The following is a 12,812-nucleotide window of genomic DNA, read 5'->3' on the forward strand; positions in this document are numbered from 1 at the left end:
TGGGGTATAGACCAGTGGGTCTCAAATTGGACTTCACATTAGTATTATCTGGGATTCTTTAAATATATTTTCATGCTTTAGTATTGCCTGTGATCCTTCAAAATATGCCAGTGCCTTAGTTCTACCCTAAACCAGTTAAATCAGAATCTCTAAAGTTAGGGAATGGGCACTGTTCTTTGTACAAGTGATTCTGGTGTGCAGCCAGTTTTGAGATAGTTTGAGTTTTTGTAGGAATGGAACAAAAATTAAAAGAAAGGCCAAGGAATATAATTTCCATTCACCTTGTTCTCATTTACTGAGAAGGAATGCAGAATCTAGAACACCATTGTCCAGTAATAGGAAGATTATGTCAAAAGAAGCACCTGTAGAGTTCTTATGCATTGAATTGTAGTAAAAGGACCACACGTAATTTTAAATGCTTAGTCATATTTTTAAAAAGTAACAAAAATAGGTGGAATTAACATGGAAACCAGCATTTGAGATGAAACTCAATTCTCTGCTTCTGTCAGCAGGTGGGATCTGTGTAAGTCTTGGGCCTCTGCAGCTGAGAAAACCCTTTTAAGTGTTAGCAGCTAATCACAGCAGGTGATGCCTGCTGGCATCCACTCTGAGGGTCACAGCTGGAGAAGTTGGATTCTTCTCTACTATTATCGAGTGGCATGTTGCAACTAGCTCTTAATGGTGGACTATGCCTTCCAGCAGCTCACCGCCAATTTTTTCTGGGTTCTTGTCTCACAAATTCAGAGTGAAATCCATGGCAATAATGGAAGGCGAGAGTGAAAGAGTGAAAGGAGTAGGATTTATTCAAGTGAGAAGGAAACAGACAGAACTCCCTCAGGGCAGGAGAGGAACTGATTGCAGGTTGCCATTTGAGTGTGCTAGTCTAGGGGTTGATAACAGCTCTTGGACTATGCTGTTGGTTCCGATTTATGCTAATCCAGTGTTGGAAAAATACTAACACTATTGGTTAGCCCTTGAGTCTGAATGTTCCTACAATCACCCTTTGGGCCAGCCCCAGCTTCCATTTTCCTTGCTGCTCATTTGCCTGAGCCAGACCACTGCTGGGCTGCAGGTCACTGTACCCTAGCTCACCATGCCTCAGACCTGTGAGGGGATGATGGCAGGCTTTGTACTGTTGCTGCCCATGCTCTCTGCCCATGCTCCAGTCTGCCCATTCCACCCCTGTCTCCACTTTTCCTGGGGATTAATGGGCCGCCTGCACAGCTTGGCAGCTGGGAAGCCAGGCTGAACAGGACAAAAACTTGAATTTAATTTCAGGAACAAATTATATCAAGTCTTCTAAATCCAGAGCTTATTGTTTATTGGTGACACATCTTGGCTTGGAATAGCTACTTTTCAAGTGCTAAACAGCCATGTTAGTACCATATTGAACAGTGCAGGGGTAGGTAATAGGGCAAACTCAGTAGTAGAGCAGGGGCTTACCATGCACAAGACCCTGGGTTCATCCCAAGTACTGACAAAATGAATAAATTAAACACAAAAACAAAACAATACAAGTTCCAGGATTGTGTTTGCATTCCTTGGGAATCATCAGTGGAGAGAAGCAAGGTGACCCAGACGTTTTAGACCCTTTTCTACTTTGGATATGCTTGAGTTTCCAGGTATGATATTGTTAGAGGAATAAAAGCAAAGGTTTAAAAAATATCACTTTGCTAAATATTCTTTTAAGTCCATTATTCCCTCTTGTCAGCATTTATGCTACTATTCCAGGCAGAGGTCAGGCACCAGGAATCCTGTTCCTCCTTGTGAGGAAGGTGTTACCATGACAATGACTCAGATGTTTCCTATTAAATATTGGGAATCCCTTTAATAGTGGTCGAACCAGCTGAGATTTGAAAAACAGAAATTCCATACCTGGATCTACACCAGGGTGGTAACAGAACACTTGTAGTTACTTTACCATATATTAGTTGTTTAAAACTCATTTAACCCAAACTCAGGAAGAGACCCCTGTATCTTTCCAAGGTATGGTCATCATCATCAGACAGACCCTCTTACTACTGGCTTTCCTAACTTGGCATGTGTTTCTCTCTGGTGAATGTATAACTGGCAACAGCTTCAATATTAGTTATATAGATGCCAATACTGGATATATGTGATTTTGGTATGTAATCTGGTAACTTTTCTCCATGTCAGATAGATGAATTCTAGTGTGTCAGGAAAGAGAAAAGCAGCAAAACCATATCCTTGACCATTGGAAATGAATATTCGCCAGATCTCCCCCGTCAGTGACAGAAGAACACTATGCTAGTCCATTGTATTATTTGCTTTTTAGAGCCATCTGTGATGTTTCCTGTTAGGAGTCAGTCAAGGACTTACATGTCCCAAATTATAGCTAATTTATTGTTGTATTAATTTGAGGGGAAAAAAAAGTGACACCAAGTGGGAATTGTGAGGTAGAGAAAGCTGAGAGTATTTTTATCTATTTATAGGATGCTTCTAAGAAGTCTTATAACACTATATTTTATACTTCACAGGCAATTTTAAGAAAATTGTTTTGGAAAGAGCCAGCTCAAATACAACAGCTATTTGAGACTTTAAAGCAGCATGTACAAACTCAATTTCTCTAGTTCTGGTCTGTATCAAGGAGAGCAACTTGTTATAAGACTTAGAGCAAAGGACGGGAGAGCAAATCCAATTTTATTATACGAAGCATAGACACTTTCACAACAAGTTAATGAAATTTTATAAATAAATAAATAAATAAGTAAGTAAGTAAATAAATAAATAAATAAATAAATAAATAAATGAAAAGCTTTCCAAGCACATTGGATTCTTTGGTCCAAATAGTTTTTGCTTAATATTTGGCACAGGCCTACATGTAGGACACTAGATGAACAGAGAAAGCAAATAAATGTGCCCTTTGTAAGGCTGGTATTTTCTTTATGAAGCCAAAAGGTGCACAGATACACAAATATTAGCCCACTCTTATTTTTGTCCCAGAAAACTTCTCTTTGGCTCTCAGAATCTCTGGGTTTGATCCTTGGCATCGTTGTTGCTCATCTTGGTTCCCTGCAGGCTTTGCCATCTGTCTAACTGGTACAGAGCCCAATCTCATCAGAATTCCTATCATCCAGTTGGAAATACAGCCCTCTGATTGGCCATTTTCCTTTCTGTTCTCATCCCTGTTTATTTGCAACCAGTTCCAACATCTCAGGGCAGGTAGCATTACCTTAGCCAGTTACCTTAGGATTAGCAATTACTGGAAGGAATAAAATCTGCATTGGAGGGTGGAGCATCTGTTATTGCAGTGATCTTGGCCTTGGGAGAGAGTCTAGGGACTTGGAGAATGTCTAATTCACAAAGGTGAGGCTCTCCCTGGGGTACTCTCTCTTTGCTTCTCACCTTAAATGCTGCAGCCTTTTGGGTTTAATCCTTTGATCTGTATGAAGTTTAATAAGGCCATTGAGTACAAGTGTGGCAGAAGCCACTACTTTTATTTGCCTGACAGTAAGCAGCCCTCTTACTGTCTGTGCTCCTGTGATTCTTGTCTGAAAATTTTGCTGAGCCATTTAAACCTTCAGAGTTGCCTAACTCACACCTTGGCAAATCATTTTTTTTTTTTTTTTCTAAATCAGCTGTTGCCCTGGCCCTAAGTGTGTTTTTGAAATTTCCTCCTCTCCATCCTCCATCTTGGTTTATGACCTGTAGCCTGAAGAATTTTAAAGAAGTGCCAGGTACGATATTTGTTGTTCTTAAAACTTACATAAAGACCTCAGTTCAAAGAAGTAATAACATGGCCAGAAATGTGTCCATGTTTTCTCATTACCCATATTAGTCACGACGGCAAGAAATAGCGGGACAGCACCAAAACAAAATGGACAAAATAACTCCCAAGTTTATTGACCTAATTTCCTTCTATTCTTTCCTCCTTATTTAAACCTTGAATTTTCTTCTGTTGAACACTATAGTTTGACATTATACATTTTGCTTTTATTTTATAAAGCAGCCCCAGGTAATTCTTGAAACTAAAGACTTTTTCTTAAAGCTATTTTATTTATAAGGGACATCTCTCAGTGTTTATTAGAATTTCAATTCCAAAAAAGGGGGTTAGTAATCACTTTTTAATTATTAAGCACTGTTTTATGTTCTTTCTGGAAAGCAGTTTAGTTTAGTTGCTAACCCAGTTATTCTGACTTCATACTGCCTGAGTTTAAACTCAGTGTGTCTGCACACTGGGTGATCATCTTGGGAAGATACTTAATATTTTTGAACCTCTAGTTTCTCCCCCACAGTAATGTTATGGGAACCAAATGAGTTTATACATATACATGTACATATACCTTACTCATTTTACAGCAGTACTACTGTGTCTGATTTTATTACCCAAACAATGCCTTGTAGAAAATAAATGCTCTGTAACTATTAGCTACTGCCATTACTATTTATTTATTATAAACATAATCCAACAGACATAATCCCTACTTTATGGTGAGGTAACTAAAGCCAAAAGTGGTCATTGAACTTGCCCAAGGTCATTGAACTGGGGAGTGTGCACTGCCAAGGTTTGCACCCACGTTCCTTTAACCATGAAAGCCTCCTGCTTACCTGCTGAGTCTGTCTCTGCTGCTTTATTTTGGCACCACAGTTACATAGATGTGGTTAAATTGTTAGGAAAATCACACTTGCAGCCATCCATAAAGGTTTGTTTCCTGATATTTTTTTTAAAGTAGTTACAGTTTCACTTGGATAACATATTTGTGCTATTAGATTGTGCAAAATTTTTTGGCACACGCCTACCTTCAGTCCTGCTCTTTTGAGACACTCTTTTAGAATGGGGAAGGGTCAGGTTTACTCCTTAATATAATGTTTCTTCTTGAGAAAGAACCTTCATGGATATGCTCCCAGGCACATGGGAAAATGCATGTGGCACTTGAAAGTTACATGAATCTATGTTTGTGCTCATTGCCAGATATTGCTCACAGATCTGAGTTTTCTCCAGTGTGAAATAGAGAAATGGTGAGTTTTTGAGAGGCTCCTTTGCCTTTTATCAGTTATTTAGCCACCACGATACCATCTTTGACATACTTCAGATGTCCTGGCACTGTATTGGAGTTTGGTGAATATGCTGTGACTGAATGAATGACTGAGTGGCTCACAGATGTTAGGATGATGGTAGCTACAAAAGAACTTCTCACTGTAAAGATGGGGTGGGATGGGTAGAAGAGGGAATGTTTGGTTCTGAGTCTGAGAAATAAGTGGATTTGTCTTTGTTATCATTTTCCTAATTACTTGTATATCCTCCCTGATGGACCCTTCTCTGGATCCTCAGGATAGCCCTTCAGTTCAAGGGCACACACTTGGCAAATACAAATCTTGATCTTCCTGTTTAGTTTTCAGTGCATTTGCTTCTTTCTGCTGTGATTCCTGCTCTCTTTTTAAACAGTCAGAGGATCAGTTAGCTCAGTGCTGGGTCAGGTTGGAGCAGCAAATCTGGTGGGGCTGCTATTTTCCGTTCCCTTAATCCTAGCAGAGGAGCCTGCTTCACAGTGGAGAACCATCTTTGATCTGGTCACTGAAGGGTGGATGCTTAGGAACTACTGTGTTTTGTGGAATAAGTTATTCCCTAACAGGACACTTCTCACTCTTTTAGAGAAAAACAAAACAAAACAAAACTCAGTCAGGATCTTTTATGTGCTAGAGATATGAATGAATGAATAAGAAACTGTAAATTTCCTTTCAGCAATCATGTAATATCTAGAATCAAAGGGAGAATGAAGTCTTTAATTCTTGATAGTGCTTGATCATATTTTAATGTGGGAACTTTAAAAATATGTCTCTAGGTGGTTAGAGACAGGGATGGATATTTCTTGCTTATGACTGAATCTTTTGTTGTTGAATTTCGGTTAATGTATAATTTGACTTTTTCCCTTTCAGCTGTTCCGTTTCCTCCAAGTCACCGGCTCACAGCAAAAGAAGTATTTGATAATGATGGAAAACCTCGTGTGGATATCTTAAAAGCACATCTCATGAAGGAGGGCAGGCTGGAAGAGAGTGTTGCATTGAGAATAATAACAGAGGGTGCTTCCATTCTTCGACAGGAAAAAAACTTGCTGGATATCGATGCACCAGTCACAGGTAAGTCCTGAGGATGGAGCCTGCCCACTTATGTCTACAATGAGTGTTCAAATACCTTACCATAATAATCTTTGGTGTTGAGTCTTCACTAAAGAACTAAGGACAGTATATCTGTAAAAATATTTTCTTGTTTTCCTGTACTAAGTACCTGAAATATTGTCATGTTCTAAAAAGTGGTGTGTAACTTAGAGATAGTGAAGATATTCTGTTATAATTAATTAAGAGTTGATACTCTCTGCCAGTGGAAACACGAACAGGCATTAAGCACACAGATTTATTCACTGGAAAGATTAGACTGAGTATCATAAACCTTCTAAGGTGGTTGACAAAGTGACCAAGTTAATGTAGTGGTTCTCAAAGTGTGATTCCCAGACTGACATCATCATTGCCGTCACCTGGAAACCTTGTAAAATGTAAACTCTCAGGACCTAGTTTCTAACTACTGAATCAGGCGAATCTGATTTGCTAGGGTGAGGCCCAAAAATCTGTATTCTGTCAGCTCCTCGGGGTGATTCTGATGGACAATAAAGTTTGCGAAGCCCTGGACTTTAAAAGAAGTCTGATTTTCTCTCTTTCCTATAGCGTTTTCTGCCTAGAAGATAAGTCTTTTTCTCTTTTTAATACATTTTTTTAGTTGTCGATGGACCTTTATTTTATTTATTTATTTATTATTGTTTTAAAAGATCTTTTTTAGTTGTAGATGGACACAGTATCTTTATTTTTAAATTTTATGTGGTGCTGACTATCAAACCCAGTGCCTCACATGGGCTAGGCAAGTGCTCTACCACTGAGCCACAACCACAGCCCTGGAAGATAAGTCTTTATTTTTTAACGTTTTTGTTCTGTTACTTCTCATGGACAGATACATGTTTCGTGTAAGTTTGCTTCTTTTAGGCCATGAAAGTTATATCTTACCAGAAAACAGCATCTAATCATCATAGAATTTTGATTTACTATGTGGAGTTTGTTGAACTTGCAGGTTTTCATTTTTAGATAAACTAAAAATGTTTATTTGGCCCTGAAATACTTTCATTTTGGCAAAGGGAAAACATGTAGACACAGAATATTGTTCTTGTCGAAAGAAAGGGGCCATTTGAAAGTATCTCATGTACACTACTGAGAGCTTCTTTCTTCTGAATCTTCATGTACTTATAATTTTGTTGTCCTTCATATGCATATTTGAGACTGCTAGGAGAAGAATAAGATGTCTTGAATATCAGACTGGACCATTCTTTATCAAAACGTCTCTAATAATTCCTATATCAAAGAAATTGGTATATTCACATATTATTTTTGATTGGCAATGCTATTTTTCTTGCTTTTAATTTAGAAAAAAATTGACCATGGGTGGAGGTAGGCAGCAGGAATCTGCTCTAGTAGTTTTAACCCATCTTTGGGCCATGGGCAACTAAATCAAGACATGAGCTAACACTGTGCCTGGCACTGGGAATCCCAATTGCATATTATACAGTCGAGTCACATTTTATCTCCAGCTCTTAGGACTGTGAAAATACTAGGGGAAAACATGCTTTACTTTCTTGTGTACCAAAATTCTAAATTTTTTTAAGTATCTAAATACTACTTAAGGGTCCACCTTGGGGGCTGGGGATGTAGCTCAGTGATAGAACACTTGTCTAGCTTGTGCCAGGCCCCGGGTTTGATCCCAGTATGGAGGGTGGGGAGAATCCACAGCAATGAATTCACACCTGTATATTAATAATAAAAGCATTAAATGACATCTTTATCATTAATCTTTAATTTTAATTATAATAAATGACATGCTATTTTATTTAGTTTACTTTTTCTTGACTTTATATGATAATGTGTGACTTCCAATGAAGAATTCATATTGAATTCACTAATGAGCCTAGTAGGTGTTAATGGAAGTGATAATTACAGCTAAAAGGAAACGTGTAAAATAGATATTCAGGGTAATATGTTTTCTGGAATGACTTAGTCATCTATTGTTTCATTAGACTCTGTCCTGAAGGAGCACATAGGGTGGATTTTGGAAGTCTATGGACTCCAGAAAGACCTTCATCACCAGACCCTTTCTAGCAAGATCCCAGACAACATGGTGATAAATTTCAGGGTATAGCTATAAAGATACTAAGGTAATCAGGAGTTAATTATGTATAACATTCAAAGAGAGGAGAAAAAAGCCTTTTTTATAGTGCAGGAGTAGCTACAGAGACATCATGGAATGTGTAGCGCCAGTGAAATAGACCCTCAGTAGGGGAAACTTTTCTTTAGAGGGTTGTTTACGTTTCCTGATGCAGGCATGGTCCTAAGGAGCCTATAGCAGATTATATGGTAGTGATGTCTTCATTCTTCTGGGAACATAAGATATGAAATAATAGTGACAGGGTGGACAAAAAAAATCATTTTAACATTCCAATCAAAGGGGAAGACATTTTCATGTTAAATTCACTGGAAGACCAGTATATAATCAAGGCTGCTGTCACAAAATACCATCAATGGGTTAGCTTATAAACCACAGATATCTGCTCCTCACAGTATTGGAGGTTGAGAAGTCTAAGAGCATGGTGCTAGCAAACTTAGTGTCTGGTGAGTACCTGTTCCCCGCTTCACAGAAGGTACCTTTTCTGTGTCCTCACAAGGGGAAGGGGAAGGATCTCTCTGCCCCTTTTATAAGGACACTATTCTCATGCACTAGAGTTCTGTCCTCCTGATCTTAATCACCACTGTAAGTTCCTACCTCCAAATACCTAACCACTGTGGATTAGATTTTAATGTAGGAATTCTGGGGCCACTCATTTTAGTAATTTAGTTTTGCAAACATTTACTGGACATCTGCCTGGTACAGGAGGTATGGTCTATATGCATGGGAATAAGACCAGGTTCTTGTCCTTCACGGATTCAAAATGTAACAGGTAAACCTGAAATAGGTTGCCCAAAGATAAGTCAGTCAAAGTATTGATTCAGTTAAAGAATATGACCTAGATTCTTTTCAAATTAAGAAGCATCCAAGTAAATATAGCTAATTTATTGCCAAAAAGGTTTTCTATCTTCTTAGAACCTAAGTTTTCCCTGAGAGTACTCGGTGATGATTATATTCTGTTTTTTTTTTTTTTTTTTTTTTTTTTTTTATTGTAAACAAATGGGATACATGTTGTTTCTCTGTTTGTACATGGCGTAAAGGCATACCATTTGTGTAATCATAAATTTACATAGAGCAATGTTGTTTGATTCATTCTGTTATTTTTTCCCTTCCCCCCACCCCTCCCACCCCTCTTTACCCTCTATACAGTAGATCCTTCCTCCATACTTGCCCCCCTCCCTAACCCTAACTCTAACCCTTCCCTCCCCCCCATTATGTGTCATCCTCCACTTATCAGCGATATCATTCGTCCTTTGGCTTTTTGAGATCGGCCTATCTCACTTAGCATGATATTCTCCAATTTCATCCATTTGCCTGCAAATGTCATAATTTTATCATTCTTTATGGCTGAGTAATATTCCATTGTATATATATACCACAGTTTCTTTATCCACTCATCAATTGAAGGGCATCTAGGTTGGTTCCACAGTCTGGCTATTGTGAATTGAGCAGCTATGAACATTGATGTGGCTGTATTTCTGTAGTATGCAGATTTTAAGTCCTTTGGGTATAGGCCAAGGAGTGGGATAGCTGGGTCAAATGGTGGTTCCATTCCAAGTTTTCTAAGGAATCTCCACACTGCTTTCCATAGTGGCTGCACTAATTTGCAGCCCCACCAGCAGTATATGAGTGTACCTTTCTCCCCACATCCTCGCCAACACCTGTTGTTGCTCGTATTCTTGATAATCGCCATTCTAATTGGGGTGAGATGGAATCTTAGGGTGGTTTTGATTTGCATTTCTCTTATTACTAGAGATGTTGAACATTTTTCCATATGTTTGTTGATTGCTTGTAGATCTTCTTCTGTGAAGTGTCTATTCATTTCCTTAGCCCATTTGTTGACTGGACTATTTGAATTCTTGGAGTAGAGTTTTTTGAGTTCTTTATAGATTCTGGAGATTAGTGCTCTATCTGAAGTATGATTGGCAAAGATATTCTCCCACTCTGTAGGCGCTCTGTTCACATTACTGATAGTTTCCTTTGCTGAGAGAAAGCTTTTTAGTTTGAATCTATCCCAGTGGTTGATTCTAGCTTTTATTTCTTGTGCTAGGGGAGTCCTGTTAAGGAAGTCTGGTCCTAAGCCGACATGTTGAAGATCTGGACATACTTTTTCTTCTATAATCTGCAGGGTCTCTGGTCTGATTCCGAGGTCCTTAATCAATTTTGAGTTTAGTTTCGTGCATGGTGAGAGATATGGGTTTAGTTTCATTCTGTTGCATATGGATTTCCAATTCTCCCAGCACCATTTGTTGAAGAGGCTATCTTTTCTCCATTGCATATTTTTGGCCCCTTTGTCTAGTATGAGAAAATTGTATTTATTTGGGTTTGTGTCCGTGTCCTCTATTCTGTACCATTTTTGAGTTTAAGAAAATTGTTAAATAGCTGAGATCCTAACTGACCTGAAGATGATTGAGAATTGAATGCATGATGTTTGAGATGTAGTCCTTGACTAGAATATTCAAGGTCCAGTTGGAGAGTCAGACACAATTTAATTTTTAAAGATCTGTATTGGAGGTGTCTGAGCACTGATGTGGGCAGAGAAAGGAATGTAGAGAGCCAAGAAAATATTGACATATTACTTGTTTAAATTGAATCATGTATTATGAGTAAAGTTTTAGTTTGTAAAGCTAAAACTGGGTGTCATGGTTCACCCCCGTAATCCAGCAACTCTGAAGGCTCAGGCAGGAGGATCCCAAGTGCAGGGCTACCCGGTTAACTTAGTGAGACCCTGTCTCAAAACAAAAAATAAAAAGGACTGCGGATGTATTTCAGTGGTATTGCATCCATGGCTTCTATCCCCAGTACCAAAAAACAACAACACAAAAAAAGCTTGGGAAGGACATCTTGATATATTGATATCAAGATATCCTTGATATATTGATATATTTTGTTTTGTTTTTGTTTTTGTTTTGCAAAGTGGCAAGACTTGTTCTTGGAGATTTGCTGTGGAAAGAAAGGATTTCAGGGTGTGTGAGAGATGGAGGGGCAGGCGAGTGAGGCCTAGGTTGGAAGGAAGGCCAGGGTCACATTCTAAAGCTCCGGAAGCAGTGGGCAGCCCATGCTTATGTGGGTCTTTGAGCAGGGGAGTTACATAATGAAGTTTGTGGCTAGGATAGCATCCTGGATGAGATAAAGTAGGGTGGGGTGGGGAGGAACTCTTGGGAGAGAGGCTGATTAGGAACCTTTCATACTCTGCCAGGGTAGTCATGATGACTTTGGCAGGGTCCAGGGATTGGATCCAACTTTTATGATATAGCCTATTAAATAAATGACTGTCAAAATTGATTTTAAAATATCTATTTTTTGAATTTTAAATATCAATATCTATTAAACATTTTTTGACTATGGTAAAATGGTTTATAGAGCGATCCAATTTACTACCTTTCCTCTTGAATTTCTCATATTTTCCTGTTTTCCCTTTGGCTTAGCAGGGAACATTCTGCTCATTTGTAAAGCAAAGGCAGACCAGGAGCTGAATAGTGATTTAGAACTCATTTTCTGCTCTCTGGGCCGAGGGGATAGGCCAGCATCCGCTGGGCAAACTGCTAATCTCTCCAGTTTGTCTGTTTCCTGCAGTGGGGGATTTGTCTCTGGGGCAGAAAAGGATTCCCTCAGTGGCTGGGCCTGCCATTTAGCATGTCAGGCAGTTGCCAGGAGAACCCTTTGGCTTTGTTCCTGGATGTGAGAGTGGACTGGTGGCCAAGTTTAAGGTCATGGCATTCCTTCCCTTACAGCAGCTGACGTCAATTAGGAGAATTCCCCTTGCCTCTGCTCTGGGGAGAGTTCAGCGGGGATTGGAATCTGATTGCAACCTAAAAGATCAGTGTTTATTCTTCTCATACTATCACTTGTCATTATGAGGCAGTGTGATCTTCGTTTATATGAGGATAAAATATTACTTTTGGGGCATTTTGCCCACTTGGAATTTTAGTGGCCAAATCTTTGGGGCCTGCCCTGCAGCCAGAGGCCTATTTTGGTACCTGGCCCACTGCTGGCAAGTCAGCATATTTCTGTCCCAGCCTGTGGCAGCAGCACATCATTTTGTTGTCCTTATTCTTTTTAATTTAGGCCATTTTTTTTTTTTTTAAGATAATGATGATAACAGGTCACTGCATGTGAGCCAGAGTCCTTTTCACTCATCCATTCATCTTGCTGGTCTTGCATGGTTGTTCTTAGGAAGCCCATTTTACAATTGAAAAAAAGGGAGACTCCACCAAAATTGATATTTCCAGCCTTGAGCCTGGATTAGAATTACCTGGAGGGCTTTGGAAAACATGGGTTGCTAGGTCTGACTGTTACTGTCTAACGGTACTGGGTTTGATGTCTCCATTCAGCAAAGAATTGAAGAACAGGACACAGAGAATAGCATGCAAACAGTAGGTTTATTGCAAAAGCAACAGAGATACAGAGATAGACTTCTCTGGAGAAAAGGGGACCCAGAGCTGGGAATCTAGTTGGGAGTTTTGGCCTGTTCTTTCTCTGGTCTGTGGAATTTCCTCCTTTCCTTATCTCCTCCCCAGTCCATGTTCTCCTCCCCAGTCCATGTTCTCCTCATTATTATTGATTGGTGCCCCTTCTGTCCATGCATCTG

General features: G+C 39.2%; 1 protein-coding gene across 2 annotated transcripts in view; it reads left to right on the top strand.

The window, feature by feature from the left end:
• PPP3CA (protein phosphatase 3 catalytic subunit alpha) overlaps positions 1–12,812 on the top strand; it is a 311,580-nt gene that overhangs the window by 145,805 nt on the left and 152,963 nt on the right. For both annotated transcript variants that reach the window (XM_079153824.1, XM_079153825.1), the window contains exon 2: positions 5,899–6,099. In XM_079153824.1, coding sequence (XP_079009950.1) covers positions 5,899–6,099 — 201 coding nt within the window. The remainder of the gene's footprint in view (positions 1–5,898; positions 6,100–12,812) is intronic.

The sequence above is a fragment of the Sciurus vulgaris genome, assembly GCF_902686455.1.
Source record: "Sciurus vulgaris genome assembly, chromosome: 9".
NCBI lineage: Eukaryota > Metazoa > Chordata > Mammalia > Rodentia > Sciuridae > Sciurus > Sciurus vulgaris.